This window comes from Miniopterus schreibersii, assembly GCF_964146895.1.
Source record: "Miniopterus schreibersii genome assembly, chromosome: 8".
Classification (NCBI taxonomy): Eukaryota; Metazoa; Chordata; class Mammalia; order Chiroptera; family Miniopteridae; genus Miniopterus; species Miniopterus schreibersii.
This window is the reverse complement of record NC_138109.1, coordinates 2,848,811-2,869,819: the sequence shown is the minus strand read 5'-3', so window position 1 is coordinate 2,869,819 and position 21,009 is coordinate 2,848,811. Positions and strand designations below refer to the sequence as shown.

General features: G+C 58.8%; 1 protein-coding gene across 3 annotated transcripts in view; it reads left to right on the top strand.

The window, feature by feature from the left end:
* PLEKHM2 (pleckstrin homology and RUN domain containing M2) overlaps nt 1–21,009 on the top strand; it is a 34,422-nt gene that overhangs the window by 9,059 nt on the left and 4,354 nt on the right. The window contains exons 2-12 of one of the 3 annotated variants that reach the window (XM_081145335.1): nt 11,038–11,144; nt 11,513–11,622; nt 12,714–12,813; nt 13,354–13,441; nt 14,460–14,646; nt 15,876–15,935; nt 18,603–18,828; nt 19,003–19,782; nt 20,103–20,172; nt 20,289–20,379; nt 20,638–20,702. In XM_081145335.1, coding sequence (XP_081001461.1) covers nt 11,038–11,144; nt 11,513–11,622; nt 12,714–12,813; nt 13,354–13,441; nt 14,460–14,646; nt 15,876–15,935; nt 18,603–18,828; nt 19,003–19,782; nt 20,103–20,172; nt 20,289–20,379; nt 20,638–20,702 — 1,884 coding nt within the window. Of the gene's footprint in view, nt 1–11,037; nt 11,145–11,512; nt 11,623–12,713; nt 12,814–13,353; nt 13,442–14,459; nt 14,647–15,875; nt 15,936–18,602; nt 19,783–20,102; nt 20,173–20,288; nt 20,380–20,637; nt 20,703–21,009 lie in introns of all 3 variants that reach the window. The other 2 variants (XM_081145337.1, XM_081145336.1) reach the window with 2 other exon arrangements.

Here is a 21,009-nt window from a genome sequence, read left to right as displayed (position 1 = left end):
AGGCGGGGAAAGCTGGATGCTTGAGTGAATTTGGTGGCAAATGAGTGGTTAAGAAGCACGGATGTTGCCCAGCTTGCTCAAGGAACAGTGTGGCCCATGGTAAACAAACAGCACACGCTTTATGACGGCTCTACGTGCGGGGGTGCCAGCCAGTCCCAGGAAGCCACCCAGCCTGGGCACGAGTCCATCTGGGCAGGGGCACTGGCTGAAGGACAGTGCTTTTCATGACCACTGAGAAAACCGTGGTCATTTCTGAATGGCTGGGTCTCCGACTGGTTCTCACGCGGTGCGATTTCTGGGTTCTCTGGTTCTGTCATTTACCATAATTGAGGTCACTGGAAGTGAAGTATCTTCCAGGCTAAGGTGGGTAGGTGGGGTCTCAGGGGTTTTAAAATGAAGAGCATAAGTCAGAAGAACTGTGGTTGCCCGGGCTAGTGGAGCAGGGACCCTCGCAGGCCAAGGCCTCTGTTGACACTCTCACGTCCAGGGAGGAAGCAACTAGGACGTTCTGGCACCGTCCCTCACCCCCAGCTCCCATATACAGAGACTTGGGAATGGCCCAAGGCCCCCACTGCTCTGCCCTCCTCAGTAAGATGCTGGAATGAGCACTTTCCAGATGGTTCCAGCAGGTGCCTGGCCTTCGCTTTATCCCCAGGTGGGACGGAAGCAGAGGGGCTCCAGGGACAGCTACCTCTGTGGGGTCTGGGCAACACCTGGCCAAGACACTGTAGTAAATAGGACCAGTGGACAAAGCCGGGGGGGTGAGAAGTATCTTCACCTCCCTGGGCCCCCGTCTCCCCACCTACAAAATGTGGGTTCTGGCTTAGGGATTTTTTGTGATTTTCGGTGCATTCAGAAGTCAAAGCCTCGTTCACCGATAGTCGGCCTCCCACTCGCACGCCCCTGGCTCAGGGCATCCTGACCGAACGAGGGGCCTTGGGGAATTCGGCCTCGCAGCTAAGTGGTTCCCGAGGGCGCTTCTGCCCTGAGATCCTGAAATCCTTCAGCCTGGACGGCACCCGGCCTGGGCTTAGGCTCCAGGGAGACTCTGCCCAGAAACGCTGATGGTGTTGCTCCTAGGTCTGGGATCGTGTAAAAGAGGCACATTGCTCTTGGAGGCGTCGCCCGAAGACAACGCCGACCGGCCTTGCTTACTTACGTGCTCACTCGTTTCAGTTGATTTGGTGGCTCCTGGAGGGGACATTGGGTAGCTCTAACCACACCAGCCCTCCTGCAGCTGCTGCTGACAGGGAGAAGCCCTCTCGGGGTCCCTCTCCCTGGGGGAGCCCAGGCATCAGGGTTTGGGGACATTGCAGCCCCAAAGGTAATAAGTAGACAGTGCTTGAGCTGGGCCTTTCCCCCGGGTCTGCCATGGGAAGAAGGGGAATGTCCGTGGGGCCCAGAGGGGCAGTTGCACCGCCTGGCGCCACAAGACCCGCCGTCCCTGGCCCACCGCACACTTGCAACAGCCACCAGTGAGAGGCATCCGGGGAGTAGGTGGCCTCGAGGGTCCTGCAGCTCAGGGTGGCTCCGAGTTTGAGCCGAGCTCATGTAACAAGCCATCGTGGATTTAATTTTTTTCATATATATTTTTTTAATATGTGTTTACTCATTTCAGAGAGAGGAAGGGAGAGTGAGAGTGAGATAGAAACATTGATATGAGAGAGAAACGCCACTGAGCCACGCTGGCCCAGCATGGATTTAATTTTTAAAAGAGGTGATTTCCCGCCAGGCGGCAGCCCACCCTCCCTTCATTTGGGGTCTTTTCTGCTTTTGAATTTCTACCTCCTAGACTTGGACTGTTCTAAACTGTCTGTTTTGTTTTGTTTTTAAATATGTTTTTATTGAGTCCTGTTGGGCATGACTGAGCCTAGGATCCAGGAGATCACAGTTCGATTCCCGGTCAGGGCATAGGCCTGGGTTGTGGGCTCGATCCCAGTGGGGGGCGTGCAGGAGGCAGCTGATCAATGACTCTCTCACCATTGATGTTTCTCTCTCTTTCCCTCTCCCTTCCTCTCTCTGAAATCAAGAAAGATATATTTAAAATATGTATATATATATGTGTGTGTTTATTGGTTTGAGAGAGAGGAAGGGAGAGGGAGAGAGAGAAACACCGATCGGCTGTCTCCTGCTTGCCCCCTACCAGGGATCGAGCCCCGCACCCCAGACGTGTGCCCTGACTGGGAATTGAACCTGCGACCTTCTGGTGCGCGGGACGAAGCCCAACCAACCGAGCCACACCAGCCAGGACTAAGCTTTCTGTTGTTTGAATCACCCGACCGCATGGAGCCACTAGGGAGGCTGCTGGTCCCTGTGACCTCCCCGGGCAGCGGCGGAGAGCCGGGCTCCTCTGAGTCGAGAGGAGGAGGTTTCTCGTGCTGTGTGCTGAGCAGGGGTTGGGGGGCTCGGGTGGAGGGGTCCCGCACTGAGCCCCGCAGTGACAGCCCGTGTCCGTCGGGCCCTGCAGGCTCTCCTGTTGGGGCAGAGTTCTCGTCCCGCCCTGTGAGGACGAGGGGGACCCCCACGCGCAGCCTGTGAGTCGGCAGCAGAGTGGGATTCCCGGTCTCCCGTCCGGGATCTTCCTGGGCAGCCCCACGGCCTCTGTAGCCCGGACTGACCAGGGAGAGAGAAAGTAGGGCGCCTGGCACTGTCGTCTTGTCCTGCGGCCACGTACACTTTCACAGATTCCGTCGAGTTATCTGTTAGGGACGGGTCCTGGAAGGATTTCTTGGTGCCAGCCACACAACTAGAAGTCGATTTGTGGCTGGTTGTCCGTAAGAGACACGCAGGAGAGGCCGGTGGTGGCAGCTTGGAGCAGGGAGTGGGACTCGCCCTGATTAAAATGCTCTGAGTCAGGCCCTTCTGGCCCGATGGAGTTGCCACCCACACCTCCCCGCCGCGGGGCCTGGCACTGTCTCGTGATGCCCGGGCGGCCCAGCGTGCTCCGTGGGGAGCACCGCCCTCCCGCCGTCGGGCGTTTGGGGCGGCTGCGCCCAGCCCCTCCCGGCCTGGTTCCCAAGCGCACCCAGAGGTCGGGAGCGGGGACCGAGGAGCAGCCGGGCCAGCCCAGGGTGTGGTCTGAGAGCAGGCCCAAGTTAGGAAACCACGGCTTTTTTTTTTTTTTAATTGCTTTAAATCTTCGTCTTTCTCAGCTGACCTTGCTGATTTTAAGGATTCCTCTGATGAGAATTTTTCAGCCCCTCACCGTCAAGCACACCAGCCCTCCTGCGTCCGGCCCCCGTCTGTGGCCACCTTGAGGCAGAGGGTCCCGTCCTCTCTCCGGCCCCAGGGCTTGAATTTTTTGCTCTGCCCCCATTTTCTTGCCACCCTTTTGGCAAAACTGGCCAGAGGGTTTTTCTGCATTTCTCTCCCCCTTTTCCTTCCCCCTCCCCCCCTCCCCCCCTCCCTGCCCCCTCCCCCTCTCTCCTAACCAAAAATAGGCTACTTTAAAGTGTGCGGCCCCGTGGGCCATCCTACCATCTCGGGGACCTCGTGTCCACTAAACCCTCATCCCTCCGCTGTTCTGAAGCAGATCCCAGGCACCTGTTAAATTTTCAGCAGACGCTGCTCAAAATGAGGATTTTTCCCCCTCACGTAAGCCAACGCCACGGTCACACCTCTAAAAAGATACTAGCTTTTCCTCAGTACCATCAAACACCTGCTGAGTGTTCAAGTCCCAGTTGCCTCATCGATCTCGCTTTAAAATACCTTGTTTGCACCCGGCCGCACGTGGCTCAGGGGTTGAGCATCGGCCTAGGATCCAGGTGATCGGGGTTAGATTCCCGGTCAGGGCACATGCCCGGGTTGTGGGCTCCATCCCCAGTCGGGGGCGTGCAGGAGGCAGCCGATCAATGACTCTCATCATTAGCATTTCTCCCTCTCTCTCCCTCTCCGTTCCTCTCTCTGAAATTGATAAAGATATATTAAAAATAAAATACCTCGTTTGCTGGAAGCAGGATCCACGTGAGCTCTGACCCTCTTTGGTGAACTCCTGCCGGGCTCTGTCCCTACCCCTCTGCTCCAATCGCTTTTTTTTTAATTTTTATTTTTTTATAAGAGAACATTTATTTGGTAAAATTTCAGAGGTGGAAGAAGTAATTCCTAGAAGAAGTGGGCTTAGGCAACAAGTTGTCAAGGTGAAGGAAGGGCCTAGGAGCTTGGGAGTGAGGAAGGTAATGCCAGGGTGCCTGGGGCAGGGTGGGGGGTGCGTGGGGGGGGGAGGCTAAGACCAAGGCGAGGACTGCTCCTGGCGGGAGAGCTCCAGTCGCTTTCCTCAGGGTTCCCAGCACCTCCCTCTGCGTGGGAATGTGACCCCATGCACCCATCGCTCCCACCCTTTGCAAACTTTCCTCACTGGAGAAAGTTCCGGGGTGCATCCTGGCTGGATTCCCGCCCGCCTCTCTGGCTGAGCCTCCTCGGGCTGCGCTTTAGAGTTACCTGGGATTGTTGAGAAGAAATGTGGGGCCCCGGCCGGTTTGGCTCCTTGGTTAGAGCGTCGGCCCGGGCACTGAAGGGTCCTGGGTTCGATTCTGAACAAGGGCACGTACCTCTCGGTTGCAGCCTCCGTCGGAGCACGGTGCGGGAGGCAGCCACTCAGTGTGTCTCTCTCACGTCGATGTTTCTCTCTCTCTTCCCCTCCTCCCTCCCTTCCACTCTCCAAAAATCAATGGAAAAAATACCCTCAGGCGAGGATTAACGACAACAGAGATCAGGCTCTGCCATTTACCAGGTCTGTCACCTATTTCCTGGGCGCCCTGCGATGATTAGATTAAGGCGAGTCGTCGTGGCTGCCAAGGGTTATCGAGGGTGTGCGGGGTCATGCTCTTGGCTGTGGCGTGAGGAGCATCTGAACCCTCAGCGCCACCTGCGGGGAGGGTACCATTCCCAAGCCCACTACACAGATGAGGGGACCGAGTTTAGAGGGGTCAGCCAACTTGGCCGGGGTCACACAGTGAGTGAGAGGCAGAGCCCACCTTCAAGTCCAAGCTGCCTGACCCCAGAATCCACACCCCTAACCACCCCGCGGCCTTCCTGGGGCACCCAGCGAGCACCCAGTGGATGATGGCCCTGATTCTAGCTCCCCCAGGAGACCGAGTTGTAGTCGAGGCCGGCGACTGAGCGTCCAGACCACGTGACGTTCGCTGTCCCTCCACTGCTTCTGTGGCCCGGGAGCCCTCGTTCATTCAGCGCTTGGTTACCCCCCACCCCAGCCCCCGCTCCCCGCTTTCTCAGAGCCCACGGCCTAACGGGCAGGAAGCGGCTCCCTGCTGAGTTCCTCTGCTCTTTACGTTTCTGTTGCGCGCTGGACGCAGGACTCGGGCTGTCCCCAGAGCTCCAAGCTCTGCCACCGGCCCGTCGCCACTCCTGGCCCTCCTCCTGCTCCTCCCGAGAACAGGGCTGACCTGCAGCTTTGGTTCAGACCCCCTTGTCCCCCGAGAAAGTGGACAGTCCTCCTCAACCTGCCGTGAGAATGGTTAGAGAACAGGCTTTGGGCCTGGCCCGTGTGGCTCAGCGGTTGAGTGTTGACCGATACACCGGGAGCCGCAGGTTCGATTCCCGGTCAGGGCGCGGGCCTGGGCTGCAGGCTCGATCCCCAGCCGGGGGCGTGCAGGAGGCAGCCGTTCATTGTTGATGTTTCTCTCTCTCCCTCTCCTCTCTCTGTAAAAATCAATAAAATGTATTTTTTTAAAAAAAGCTAAAATACTTTAAAAAAGAGAACAGGCTCTGGAACCACCTGCTGGTGCGCGAGTGACCAGATCGGTCCTTGAGAGGAGGGCACACCGTGCTGTTCCCTTGGCACCCGAGCTCACGCTTGGCCAAGCGCTATGTTGTTAGTTTGACGAAGACTGTGGGCTCCTTGTTCCCGATCGTCTCGGTTAACGTTTACTGAGCACTGCTGCTTGCCGCTTGCGGGGACCTGCGCTAAGCCTTTTAACACCTGCTGCCCTTTGCCCCTCGAGCCCAGCAGGTGCAGGGGGACGTCCTGCCCCGATGCCATGCTCTGTATCTGCTCCGTCCAACACAGTATCCACCAGCCCCGCACCACGTGGTCTCTGAGCATTTAAACTGTGGCTGGTGCAACTGAAGAACTGAGTTTTAATTTTAATTCGTTTAAATTTAAATAGTTCCATAAAACTAGTGGCTACTGTATGGAGAGCTCCTTTTAACTCATTTTACAGGAGAGGGTTAGAGAGTTAACCCATTTTAAAAATGGGGGTCAGGGGGTTGAGTAATTTGCTAAAGGTACTCGAGTCTAGTAGCAGAGCCAGGCTTTGCACCCTGGGTTCCTGCCCAGGGCCCCCTCCTCACCCCCATGTTACACCCCCCTTTCTATTAGACTTTTTGCAGAAATGGTTTCCCAGTTGCAGACTGTTCCCTGATTCATGACACCGCGTGTGTGCGTGTGTGTGCGCGTGTGTGTGTGTGTGTTTGTGTGTGTGCACAACCCACCTTGAGAAAAATGCGTAAGGCCTGTGTAAAGAAAGCTGGAAAACTTACCCAAGGACAGAGAAGAAAACCTGATAAACGGTGGGAAGAATCCGCGTTCCGAGACAGGAAGGCTCGGTGTTGCAAAAGCACCATTTCTCCCCCGTGTCACCTCCGGATTCAGCATGATTCTCCTGTAGCCAGCAGGGAACTGTGATGAAATTCGATTCTAAAGACTGTGCCAGGAGAGTCAAACCAGTTTTGAAAATGAGTAGTTGGGGGGTGGGGTGGACTTGTTCTGCACATATCAAAACAATTAATAAAGTGAAAATAATTAAAAGTGGGGGGTTGCCACAGGCGCGGGCAGTGGCCAGTTAGACACAGTCGCCGAGAAGGCTGGCATGTTAACCGCACGTCAGTAGGGGAGCGTTAATAAACGCAGAAAATGGGCTGTCCACCCAAAAAACAATAAAGCTGGGTCCTGATGTGATCTATAAAGATCTAAGCATAGAACATAAAACCGGAAAAGTCCTAAAACTATAGAGGAATAAAGGTACTTTTGTAATATGAGCCCGGGGCGGGGGGGACTTTACGTAAAGGAAAACACCGGCAGACTTGGCAGCATCAAGCAATAAAAATTTCTCAGTAGGAAAAGAGAAACACCAACAGCAAAGTGTAAAGGTCAGCTGACACTGCGGGGGGGGGGCGACAAATAAAAATAAAAACAATCAACAGGGCTAAATTCGTAACAAATGAAGAGCTGCAAAGACCCGAAAAGACCAGCAGGCGGGAGGGACCCGCGGGGCTGCGAGCGGGCAGGCCTCGGACCGGGATACGAAGGGCTAGTAAAGGCGTTCAGCCGCCTCAGCGAGCGGAGAGGTACAGCTTCAACAGTCAAGTACTGTTTCCCCAGCTGGACTGGCAGAAATTAGACTAATGATGTCCTGCGGCGGCCGGCGTGGTGGGGGTGTTTCGGGACGGCCCCGGCAGGTTCCAGCCGAAGTGTAGATACGTCTGTTCCTCAGCTCCGCGGTCCGCTCGCCCCCAGAAATCCCCACACGGGGACCCACCCTTGCTCGCGGCAGTATCTTGTATAATGTCAAAGAATTGGAGACAGTCACCGCATCTAACAGTTGTTAAAGCACGATGCCTCTATTTTATTTTATTTATTTTTATTTATTTTATTTTTAAATATGTTTTTATTGATTTCGGGGGGAGAGAGAGAAACATCAATGATGAGAGTCATTGATCGGCTGCCTCCTGCACGCCCCCGACTGGGGCTCAGGCCCAGTCCAACCCGAGCACGTGCCCTGACCGGGAATCGAACCCTGACGTCCAGGTTCACAGGTCGAAGCTCAACCGCTGAGCCACGCCAGCTGGGCGGGTACCTCATGTTTTAGAATACAGTGTGGCTATGAGAAAGATTATAGTTGCCCGGCTGGCGCGGCTCAGCGGTTGAGCATCGGCCTGTGATTCAGGAGATCACAGTTCGATTCCCGGTCAGGGCACAGGCCCGGGTTGCGGGCTCGATCCCCAGCAGGGGCGTGCAGGAGGCAGCCGATCAATGACTCTCATCACTGATGTTTCTCTCTCTCTCTCTCCCTCTCCCTTCCTCTCTCAAATCAATAAAGATATATTTTAAAAAAAAGATTCTAGTGGCTCTGGCCAGTGTGACTCAGTTGGTTGAGAATTGTCCCATAGACTGAAAGTGTCGCTGGTTCATCCCCGGTCAGGGTGGGTGCAGGAGGCAGCTGATTGAAGTTTCTCTCTCTCTCCCCCCATTCCTCCCTTCCTCCCTCTCCCTTCCTTGCTCTCTAAAATAAAATAAAATAAAATAAAATAAAATAAAATAAAATAAAATAAAAAGAATATAGTGGATCTGTCTGTAATGCTAGGGGAATGTACACCTGATATATTGTTAAGGAAATGCAACTTCTAGAACAGTGAGTAGAGCATGTCGCTTTTTAAGTCTGCGTTTGCAGGAAGAGAGTAGGGAGGGCGCGCGCGCACACACACACACACACACACACGAGCTGTTGACAGTGGGGAGCTGGGAGCAGGAGGTTTTTATATTTATAGCCACTTCCATGCCACTTGCATTTTTATGAGCAAATATTGTTTCTGGAAATTTTTTTCTTTTTTTTTTTTTTTTTTTTACTGTGAAGAGAACTTTATTAGAATAAATAAAACAAGCTGAGCTCTGCCGGGACACAGAGGTCATACTAATGTGTGAGCCAGCGAGGCTTTTCTTGCATTAGTAGGAAGATAATAATCTGAAAATCACTAGCATCTGGGGTTGGCTTGATTTAAAATGCACATGGATATGAAGAAGGCCCCGGGACATCTCTGCATTTACAGCGTGCCTACAATAGTCAGTGGGAGGGCCCTTGCTGCTCCCGAAGCCACGCTGGGGCCGGCGCCGGGTCCTCGAGCCTCCATCAGAGCAGAGACGCGGTTCCCACCTGCTGCTCCCTCCATCGGTCCTAGTCCCCCCTCCACGGGGAGCCCGGGAGCAGACAGGCCCCTCTGACAGCAGCCGCCTCCAGCCCAGCCCTGCAGTAGCTGGCTCAGGAAAAAGATTTTTTAAGGTATCTTTTTAAAAAAATATATGTTTTTATTGATTTCAGAGAGAGGAAGGGAGAGGGAGAGAGAGAGAAACATCGATCGGCTGCCTCCTGTACCCCCCCTACTGGGGATCAAGCCCAAAACCTGGGCGTGTGCCCTGACCGGGAATCGAACCCCGATCTCCTGGCTCCTGGGTCGACGCTCGGTCGCTGAGCCACGCCGGCCGGGTCTGGCTGGGCCCAGCAGGGCTTTTGAAACGGATCTTGACCTAGGAAAGGAGTCTGGTTCCAGGTCCCACCCCCTCACTTGGCTAAAATTCCAGGGAAGAGCTTGACTTCTACTGGCATCAGCCACCTTCTCTGTTTTAAAATAAATAAAAGTTTAAAGCATTTCCAATCTTTCAAGTGCGGTGGGCGTGACTGCTTTCCTCCTGAAGGGAGTGAACAGGCTGCTTCGCTTTCTGCGGAGGGGAGTCCCTGGGTCTCTGAAGGTCCTTCTGGCTCTAACGTCGAAGCTGCTCTGGTCTCAGATTTTCTTGGATTTTGAAATTTTTAGAAAAAACAGCCCCGGACAGGGGCGCTGAGGGTCTCGGTAGGAACGGGCGCGGGAAGCGTGTAGCCGCGGCGCGGGCAGCCGTGGGTTGTCCCGGGCGCCACCCTCCCTCCCCGGCCTGGCGACCCTTCCCCTGGGCTGCTTTGCCGCCTCTCCGAGGCCGGGCCCCCGAGGGCCTGAGGTGCGCCCCTGGCCCGCAGGCCGCCGCCTCGCCCCGGCCGCGGAGAAGAGGCTATTTCCGTGCAGGGCTGAGCCGTTGGCCTCGCTCCACGAGCGCGTGCTCGGTGGTGTGGCTGATGTGTCCCGCCTGCTGCCACCGCCTCCGCCACGGCCTCCGCAGACACTTGAGAGCACGTTGGTCGGGCGCCCAGAGCTTCGACCTGAGACGAGCGCACGGGGCGGGAGCCCTGCCGTTGTTTCCTCCCCACTCCGGCCACTGGAAGGGCAACAGCTGACCGGGGTGTGGCTAAAATGAAGGAGCAAAAACTCCCCCTCCGGCCTTGCCAGTGTTGCTCGGTGGCTAGAGCATCGGCCTGAGCCTCAAAGGGTCACGGGTTCGATTACCGGTCAAGGGCACGTACCTGGGTTGCGGGTTCGGTCCTTGGCCCCGGTCGGGGCACATGCGGGAGGCAACCAATCCATGTGTCTCTCTCACATCGCTTCTCTCCCCCACCCCCTTTTACTCTAGAAATCAGTGGGGGAAAAATATCCTCCGGTGAGGATTAACAAAAAGGCCTGTCCAAGGCTTTACTTGACAGGGGCTGGCCTCCTAACTGGTTGCAGAGAACCCAGCCCAGGTGCCTGGGCTTTCTTTGCCGTAACTGTGCTGCTCGGGCCGCCCCCGCCTTCACGGGCGGGTGGATGTGCTCAGAGCCGCGCTTCATCTCGCCTGCTGTCCAGGCCTCTTATCAGCCCAGCCTGAGAGCTTGGTTGAGGGCCGGACGTGAGCCTGGCATGTGCCCAGGTCCATATCCAGCCTTGTCAGGTCCCTCAGGCAGATCCAGTGTCTCATGTCAGCCTCTGGCAAGAAGATGACACAGCAGGTGCCCCAGCCATCAGCCCTCAGCTTGTGCAGAGGGGCAGCTTGAAGCTGGGCCACCGTGTGGCACAGTCCAGGGGCGGGCACATGTACACTGGGCACCGGGGTTCACTGATGTGGATAACAGTCCAGGTGGCGCCCCCGAGCTGTATAGCTCAGTGACCCTGGCTCGAAGCCCAGTGCCACCTGAGAGCCACACATGGACACTGACTACCTTGCCAGTTGTCATTGTGCAAAGCACTTCACGGTGCCTGTCGGAGCCTGGCCTGTAAGGACACAGCCTTCGGTGTCTGGACCCCACAGTGCAGGACGAGCAGCGGTGCCGCACTTGGAGGGGGCTCCTCTGTCGGTCACCATGGAGGCGGCTTTTGACCGTTTTTCTGAGCAGCTGCTTCCTTCTGGGGCTCCCGTAGGCCTTCTCTTCTCCGTGGCTAACCTGGGTCCTCCCCCCACAGTTGCAGAGCTACTTTGCTGCCTGTGAAGATGAGACCCCCGCCATCCGGAACCACGACAAGGTCCTGCAGCGCCTGTGCGAGCACCTGGACCATGCCCTGCTGTACGGGTAAGTCGCGATCGCTCCCGGAGGAGACAGCGGGGCACCTCAGGGCATGGCCACGGCCACGGCCACGGCCACGCGTGGTTCCACAGAGAAGCCCCTAGCCTTCCCGCCTTCTACTTCTCCTTGCCCTTGGCAGAGAGAGGCCTGTCTCGCTCAGGGGGGCTGCAGGCTGTCTGTAGTTACCTGGGTAAATGATCTGAGCAGGCATGAGGCACACTGGTGGGAGGCACACTGTTGCCGGTGGGTCCCACTGGGAGGGCATTGCTTTCGGCCGTGAGCTCACTTCCAACACGGCTGGTGGACCAGCCGCCGCCTGCGCCTTCCCGGGGGAGCCTTGCGCGGACGCAGCAGCGCCTGTCCCGTTTTCTCAGGCTGCAGGACCTCTCATCTGGCTACTGGGTGCTCGTGGTGCACTTCACCCGGAGAGAGGCCGTCAAGCAGATCGAGGTGCTGCAGCACGTGGCCACCAACCTGGGGCGCAGTGAGTAGAGCCACGTGGACGCCAGGGAGGGCCAGCTCCGCCCTCCCCACGGGTGGCTCGGGTCTCAGGTGTGGCCTCCCGGTCAGCCTCGGGAGGCTCATTGCTTTGTGATGTCCAGGGGCAGTGGGGCACTCAAATGCCAGTGCCCTCCACGAGGCCCCTCTCCTCCCCGCACAGGGCAGTTTGTGGGAGCATCGTGGGGGGGTGAAGAGAGTCAGGCTCTGGGCAAATCCCAGCCTGAGCGCGGAATGAGCCTCGCCTCCCGCTGAGTGAGGACCGGTGTTGGCCTGCAGGGTCCCGCAGGGCCCTGGCATTTATCAGCCCACCGGACTCTGAAGTCTGCCTCTTTCCATTTTCATTTTTATTTTTATTATTATTATTTTTTTAACTTTTTTTTTTTTTAATATATCTTTATTGATTTCAGAGAGAGGAAAGGAGAGGGAGAGAGAGAGACATCAATGATGAGAGTCATTGATTGGCTGCCTCCTGCAGGCCCCAGACTGGGGATCCAGCCCACAACCTGGGCATGTGCCCTGACTGAGAATCAAACCCTGATCGCCTGGATCCTAGGTCGATGCTCAACCGCTGAGCCACGCCCGGCCGGGCTCCATTTTCATTTTTAAAAAAACATGAGCTGGAAGGACCAGCTTTTTTTATTTTTTAAATATATATTTTTATTGGTTTTTAGAGAGAGAGGGAGAGAAAGGGAGAGAGAGATAGAAACATCGATGGCAGAGAATCAGCATCGATCGGCTGCCCCCGCACGCCCCCAACTGGGGATCGAGCCCACAGCCCAGGCATGTGCCCTGACCAGGAATCGAACCGTGACCTCTTGGTTCCTGGGCTGACGCTCAACCACTGAGCCACACCGCCGGGTGCGATCTGCCTTCTTTATCGGAGCTTCCTGGGCAGCCACAGGCTAGGGGCTGACCGGGAAAATCAAGATTTGGGGGTGATAGCACTCCAGTTGGAGGAAGGCTGTTGGGGTGCGTGGTCCCCTCAGCTGCTCTTTCCTTCCTTTCTGCCCTCGCGTGGCCAAAACGCCGCGCCCTGACGGACCTTCCTCCCGCTCGTCCCGCCCTCGCCTGCAGGCCGGGCCTGGCTGTACCTGGCCCTCAACGAGAACTCCCTGGAGAGCTACCTGCGGCTGTTCCAGGAGAACCTGGGGCTGCTGCACAAGTACTACGTCAAGTGAGTGTCCGGTCTGCCCCGTGCAGCCCAGAGCTGCCCTTGAGCCTCGTGCCAGACTCTTGTCACACGCAGACACCGCGGTGTGTCACTTCAGACGCCTGGCCTGGCACCGCATGCGAGGACATGTCAGTGGTGGCCAAGGGCCGTTGGGGCCTGGCCTGGGACGACCTTTGCCCGGAGCGCTGGTCCCCAGCTGGGCTCATGTTCACGGGTTGGTGCTCTGCCGCCACCCGGTCCTCTCCCCGGGCCTCAGACCCGACTAGAACCCGCAGCCCCTGCCGGGGTGGCCGCAGGATGGAGCATTAATAGCAGCCGCTTCAAGCCCGGTGGGCCTCATGCCGCAGGCCGCGTGTCTGAAGACACTGGCGCTAACGTGCCGTGTGGCTCCAGGCGCCGCAGGGGAATGCTGGGAAGGGGTGGGTGGCGGCTGCCTCGAGCCGGGTGCCCTCGGGGAGAGGGGATGTCACATGTCCCATTTCAACACAGTTGGCTAAGCTGGAAACCAGACCCAGAGCCACCACCGCCCCCTCTGTCTCACAGGAACGCCCTGGTCTGCAGCCACGATCACCTGACCCTCTTCCTGACCCTGGTGTCTGGGCTCGAGTTCATTCGCTTCGACCTGGACCTGGTGAGACACCACGGCCCTCGCTGCTCTCGGGGCAGAGGCCCGGTCGGGGTGGGCATGTGGTGCCATTTTTCGGGTTCCTCTCGGGAGCCCGCTGGGCGTGATGGGCCTGAGCGAGGCCTTGTGTGTGCCGGCGAGCCCGGGGCCTGGGTTGAGCAGCAGGAGCGAGCGGCAGGGGGATCCCGGCGAAAGGCCAGGGTCCTGGTTCAGCCGACTGCTCCCTGCCTCTGTCCCAACTTGGAGAAAAGACACACGGCTGGAGCATGTTAGCTGAAAGCCTCTCCTCGAGGTTTAGGACAGGAGCGTTTGAGGGGCACGAGGCAGATTGGCCCCTGAGCCTCCTGGGCCCCTGGAACTGTCCCTGGCTGCGTGCTCCCCAGCCTCCCTCCTCACGTCCTGTGTCCTCACTGCCACGCTCTGGAGAGTAGGCGCCGGCCAGAACCAGCCGAAGGGGCCCGGGCGCCTCTCGCACTCGGGCTCATCGAGATGGAGGCAGCTGCCCATCCTAATCGAGTCCCTTTCCTGGGTCCCTGTCCCATCAGCACAGACCGGCAGGAACTTAGCTACTGAGGAGCAGGAATTAGGGGAAATGAGCAGCTCGAGTAGTAAGAGGTCAGGGAAGGGCCAGAGGCGTAGCTGGGTTACGCCATCTCTGTCGGCCTCAAGTCCAGCTTTAAGCGCCACCCCCATTCACATTACTCTTTTTTTGAAAAAACAATGTTTTTATTGATTTTTAGAGAAAGAAACATCAACGCCCCCTACTGGGGATCGAGCCCCAAACCCAGGCAGGTACCCTGATGGGGAATCGAACTGGCGACCTCTCGGTGCACGGAGAATGCTCGACCACTGAGCCACACCAGCCAGGGCCACATTACTCTCTTTAGCAGCTTGTTTATGAATTTAGTACCTTAAGCCCATTGGTTTCCAGAGAAAAATTAGCACAGGGGAGGGTGTGAAAGGCAGGGTGCACTCCCAGCCAGGGCCTCCGCCACCCTAACCTGCCTTCCCCCTCTCTCCTCAGGACGCCCCTTACTTAGACTTGGCTCCCTACATGCCCGACTACTACAAACCCCAGTACCTACTGGACTTTGAAGACCGCCTTCCCTGCTCGGCCCACGGCTCAGACAGCCTGTCCCTCAACTCCTTCAACTCCGTCACCTCCACCAACCTGGAGTGGGACGACAGTGCCATCGCCCCCTCGAGCGAGGGTAGGTGGCCCCAGGGCAGAAAGGAGCCAGGCCTCTTTGGGGAAACTGATTCTAGAGCCACCTGGCTGGGTGGCATCTCTATTGGCCAGTGCTGGTCCAGTGGTTGAAATGAAAGGGGCAGCCAGTTTCCTCCGAGTCCCTGTGATAGCTGGAAAACTGACTCTGGAGACAAAAAGCCAAACCATCTTGTGTCAGACACTTTTCCAGAAGGCCGCAGCCCCATGCCCGGGGCAGTCTTCTTTTCATTTTTTTAAATATGTCTTTATTGATCTCAGAGAGAGGAAAGGAGAGGGAGAGAGAAACATCAATGATGAGAGAGAGTCATCAATTGGCTGCCTCCTGCACGCCCCACACTGGGGATCGAGCCCACAACCCGGGCATGTGCCCTGACTGGGAATCGAACCTCGACCTCCTGGATTTTAGGTCCATGCTTGGCCCCTGAGCCACACCGGGCCTGGCCCCGGGGCAGTTTTTTTAGTGAGGTGGGATTTGCTAGTGTGTCCGGGAGGGGTGACCGTCACCTGCAGTGGGGAGGTTGTCTTACCCTAGATCCTAGGCAGAAAGAAGCTAAGGAACCCCCAGTAAGAGATGAAAGGCCGACAGACGCAAAGTTTAGGGGTAACCTGCCACCGCTTCCCCGGAGTCCATTCAGTTTCTGGGTCTCTCCTGCACCTGCTAGTGTGTCCGCGACGACTGCATTCGTCCCACGTGGGAGACCGGATGTCTTCATCCCTGCTCCCCACTTTCCCCCCAGGGAAGGGGGTCCCAGCCCCTGGGGCTCCCTAGACCTGCACCAGCACTGAGACCTGACCTTTGTCTTTATTTCTAACTGTGCCCGGGCCGCGTCCCAGGAAGGGGCCAGTTACCAGCAGACTTGCTGTTGGCAAGACTTGCACCGCTCCCTGCGCAGGCGGCAGAAGGGCTGGGCTCCCGGCTGCCTCGGAGTCGGAGGGACGGGCCTCACGGGGCAGCCCCCTCGTCTCAGCTGTGGGAGCAGAGGGAAGGGAGGCACGGACAGGAAGGGTCGGGAGCAGCCGGGCCCGAGTTCACCAGAGCCCGGTCCTCTGCCCACCGGATGCCTCCCTAGCGGGTCAGAGGCGCTGGGCCAGTTGTTAGATAAAATGTAGAAAGTTTCATTTTTTTCCTGTCCTGTGTCCTCCCATGTCCCCCACCCTCCCTGTGCGTCCACTGCCCGTGTCTAATCTTCAGTTTTGTCCCCATTTCCGTAGATTATGATTTTGGAGATGTGTTTCCTGCAGCGCCGTCCATACCCAGCACAGACTGGGAAGGTGGGCCCGGGTCCCTCTTACCCCCTTTCCCTGTTCTGGCCACGTTGCCGAGCTTGCTGCATGACTGAGAATCAGCTCGCTGTTTAAAATCACGTTGATGCTGTAACCACCCGGTGATCACACTAAGCCAGGCCTGGGGTCCTGACAGATGGAATTCTGCGGGAGGGGAGCTGACCTCCAGCCCTGGGCGGATTCCTTCCCCTCCGCCGGGCAGGATCCTGCTCTTAGGCGGTGGCCTTGTGGAGTCGCGAAGTGACTGCTTCTCAGGGACACAGGTTAACATAAACTCGGGCCACCCTCCCACCGTGTCCACTAGGTGGCAGTAATGCTCAGGCGTTCTCCTGCCCGAGACCCGCTTCCGGGCTTGTGAAAATTCTTGAAGCCGTTCCGTTCCGTGCGTTCTCACGATTACTCAGAGCCCGGGGCGTGTTTCCGAGACCGTTAATGCCTCCTGCGTAAATCTGAGGTCTGGAGCCATGACCAGACCCCTGCATTAAAGACTCTGTTGCCCTGTGGGCCACTTCCACCCAGGATGGGGGGCAGCCTCTGAAGGGGGAGGGACAGGTGCTCTCCCCGCTGCTGCCCCTTGTTGCTAGAGCCATGATCTCTGAACAGTGGACGGCAGATGACCTTTTCCCGAGTAGCGTGCGTACGAGTCACTCAAGTTCGAGGGAAATAAGCGGGAACTGGGGAAAATAAATTATGTCATCTGGGCAAGAGCGTAGCATCAGAGAGCCCCACATCTTAGTTGAGATCAGCTCAGAGTCCAGAATTCCATCTTAACACCGTTTATCCTGAGCCTCTCTTCTGGCGGCGGGCGTGCTGGGCACTGACGTCTCCCCCTCTCGTTCTAACAACTAACCCCCTCCTGACCCAGCTACTTGTTGCCTGTTGCAGTTGCTTGACAAGCAGGGCCTGACCTCCCTCTGCAGCCCTGCAGGGCTCCCTGTGGCCTGAGAACTAACAACAGCCCAGCCATGCTGCTTGCTGGGGCCGGGCTCCCGGGCAGGGTGAGAGTCACCCCAGGGGTAGTCTCCCGATTCCGAGTTCCTCCAGCCCCAGGAAGCCCCCAGCCTGCTCTGGCCGCCTGCCTGCCAGACCTGGCGGGAAGCAGGACTCTGGGGCAGCTGCACACTCTGGGCTCCGAGATGGGGACATGGGAGGCTGTTCCACGGTCCTTGGCTCATTACAGGACTGGTGGGCACCCCAGCCTTGACACGCGCCACATCCGTGGCGAGCTCGCTCCCCTCTCGGACTCCTCCCACAAGCAACCGCGGGTCTCCAGGGGCAGGGACAAGACTTTACAGGAACCTTCTCTGAGACCAAAGGGCCGGGCTTTCTGCATCTGAGAACCAGGGCTCTGTGGCCCCAGGACGTCAGGAGAAGATCTCGCCTATGCTAGTGTTTTTCCGGCAGGGCTGACATGGCTTTTAGCTCCCTCCCTTGCTCTTATATTAAACGACAGTGTGCTTTTTTAAAAATGCGGATGACATGCTGTGTGAGCAGACAGCTGCCAGCGGCCTCCAAGATCCACTAGGCAGCCGGCGGCAGCTGGGCCTCCCGGGTGGGGCCGAGGGGGGGAAGCATGCTGGTCCGTCTCCCGGGCAACTGATGGCCAGTAAGGTGGCATACGGTGGCTAATGGAGCGTGAACGGGCGTGTCCCCTGCCACTAACCCTCACCTAGGCTGTTCCGCCAGTCGGGCCGCAGTTCTCTGCTCGGGCAGCTCCCATCCGCCACCAGAGAAATGTCCCGTGTGCTTTTCCTGCTGGTGCGCCCCCCTGTCCGTGTCCTGCCCCAGGGCCCTGCGGCGGATGGTTGGGGTAGGCCAGCTCCTCTCCGGAGGGGCAGCCGTGTCCCCTGCCCGTCCCCCCCCCCCGGGTGGAGCCACGGGTGAGAGTGGACCAGTGTGCACACTGAGGCTCGAATGGAATTGAGTCCTCAGCGCCCCCCTTAAAGGGGCACCTGGTCCTGCCCCCTGGAGTGTGCGGGTGGGTCATCAGGGAGAAGCAGCCACTGAAGGGCCCGCGAGGCATCTGTTGGGGGGCAGCCGCTCGACACACCCTTCTCGCCCCCTTCACTTCTCATTCTCTCTCCGGCGCTCCGGCCCCTTCCCCGTGCCCCTCACCCCTGGGGCTCCCTCTCCTCTCAGCCTCTGCCCCCCACTCTGCACCCCTTACTTTCTCTGATCTCTGTTCTTCCTTTTGTTCCTTTTCTACCTGCCTCTGTGGGGGACCCTTCAGGGGACTTTGGGTATCTCAGCCCTGCCAGTGCCTTGGGGTGCTAAAGGGGCTGCTAGGTACCCCTCTTCTAACGTCCTCTGGTGGAGGCTCTGAGGCTGACCTGCGAGGCATGCGGCCCATCTCCCCTTCGGCATCGAGGTCACCAACCTCCAGGGGCTTCAGCCTGGAGCTTAACTCAGATTTGGCGCAGTTGCTGCAGCTCCCCAGGGCTCCTGGTGGTGGTGGGGATGGTGGGGGTGATGGTCCTTCCTAGTTGCTCTGAAGCACAAACCCCATGTCCTGTTGGGTCCGGGCTTCTCCTCTTGGGACAGGGCCACCCCATCAGGTTTCCCTGGGGGGAAGTCACCTGCCCTCCTCAGGAGATGGGCATGCTTTGGGGTCCTGGGGTCCCCCGATGGCATCCGACGGCTGTGTCCTGTTTCCAGACGGAGACCTCACAGACACAGTCAGTGGCCCCCGCTCCACTGCCTCCGACCTGACCAGCGGCAAAGCTTCCGCCAAGAGTCCCACCCAGCGCCACAACCCCTTCAACGAGGACCAGGCAGAGGCCGTCTCGTCCTCCGACACCACCCCCGTGCACACCACCTCCCAGGAGAAGGAGCCGCGCACCCCGGAGCCGCCAGACGCGGGCACAGAGCTCGAGGTCATCAGGTCAGTGGGGAGGGCGGGGCAGCACCCTGGCGACCACTGTCCACTCCTGGCAGCAGCTTTTAGTCCACGCAGGCAGCTGGGCATCTTCCCGGAGACAAAGTGCCCCCTCCCTTCCTTGGTACCTCTGTTCTGTGGCGCTCTGGTGTCAGTTTCTCCCCGTCGCTTCTGTCGCAGGGTCACCAAGAAGAAGAAAGCTGGCAAGAAGAAAAAGACCAGGCCCGAGGAGGAAGCAAACCCGCCTCACCCGGCCTCCGCCCAGCGCGTCATCGGCGCCAGGAGGGGCGACGGCGACAGCCCGGTCAGCAGCCCAGGCCGCGGGCAGGGCTCGCCCGACACCGCCTTCGCTCCCCCCCAGGAGAAGGGGGCGGGGCCCGGCAGCACCCCCGAGAGCAGCGAGCCCTCGGAGCCCTGCCACACGGGCCTGCTCATCCCCGAGATGAAGGACACCTCCATGGAGCGCCTGGGGCAGCCCCTGAGCAAGGTCATCGAGCAGCTCCACGGGCAGCTGGACCCTCGCACCTGGGGCGCCCACGCCGAGCCCCCCGACCAGCCCTTTCGGACGGGCTCTCCGGGGGACGCCCCGGAGAGGCCGCCGTTTTGTGACTTTAGTGAGGGGCTTCCCGCCCCAATGGACTTCTACCGCTTTACCGTCGAGAGTCCAGGTGCTGGTGCGTCAGGTGGCGGCAACCATGACCCTGCAGGGCCTGGCCAACCGCTGCATGTTCCTGGTAGCCCTGCGGCTGCTGGCCAGGAAGAGGAGGGAGGAGGGGGAGAGGACCGGGCGCCTCCTCCCCTAGGGGACACCCTGGGGGAGGCTCAGGAGCCCCAGGCCCAGGAGGCTCTCTGCCAGCCGAAGAGAGACCAGCCCAGCCCGTGTCTGAGCAGCAACGAGGACTCCGGGGTGGAGGAGGGGCAGGGGAGCCCTTCTGAGATGTGCCACTCGGCCGAGTTCAGGTGAGCGAGGCTGCGGGTGCCGCCCTGGGGACACCCCCAGTCCCTGAAGCAGGGGCGCCGGCTGTCTGTCCTACAAATAAACTGAGCGTAACTCCCGGGAGACCTGGCCTGGGCTGGGGGAGGAAGGGCTGTGATCTTCCCCTCCCTCGTTTTGGCTCCTGGTTGGGAGCTGAGCCAGGGCGACTGCTGGTCTGGTGCCTGCACCGCCCCTGGGGTCCTGCACCGCCTCCGGGCCTGTGTCTCCTCCCTGTGCCTGTTTCACCCCTCCCGCCCCGGGCCCAGCCTGACGCCCCGACGGCGCCACACTTGTCCTTCCGCAGAGTAGACAACAATCACTTACTCCTGCTGATGATCCACGTGTTTCGAGAAAACGAAGAGCAGCTCTTCAAAGTACGTCCTGGGGACTCAGGAGCTAAGGAGCACCGGCACCGCTGGGCGGGATGGGACGGAGGCACACTGCCCGGGGCGCGGCCCCCCAGCCTGACCTGTCTCTGCTTTGGCCACAGATGATCCGGATGAGCACGGGGCACATGGAGGGCACCCTGCAGCTGCTGTACGTGCTGCTCACGGACTGCTACGTCTACCTGCTCCGCAAAGGTGCCTGCCACCCCCTCCCCCCGCGTCCCTGCACCCCCGTGTCTCACCCCTGGCGCGTGGTGATGTGAATGGGCTCCACGGAGGTGCTGCTGTGGGCCCAGCAGCCACAGGACACGAGCCGGGGCCCCCTCCGTGCGCACCTGTGTCACCCTCCATCATTTCAGACCACAGGGCACCGGGAGGGGCCAGGTCTTAGAAAACGGGGCCAGCGAGGGAATAGAGACCACTGTGGGTCATACGCTTTGGGGTCTCTCTCAGGGGCCACAGAGAAGCCATACCTGGTGGAGGAGGCCATTTCCTACAATGAACTCGACTACGTGTCGGTGAGCTCAGCTCTGCAACGGGTTTGCTGTGAGGGCCCCGCCCTGCGGCAGAGCGAGGCAGGTCCCTGCCTCAGCCTCGGGCTCAGTCCCCTGCCTCAGCCCTAAGGACAGGCGCCAGCTCCTCTCTCAGAGCAACTTCTGTTCATGGCGCCGGGGATAAGAGCCGGGCTTGAGGATGCCCTTTCGTCCATCCCTCCCTCACCTCGGGGCCACCCCGGGGTTCACCTCCTCCCTCCCCAGCCGGCCCTCAATCTGGCCATGGCCACCTCTTCTGCTAGGCCGTGGCCAAGCCCCGGGTGCATGTGCC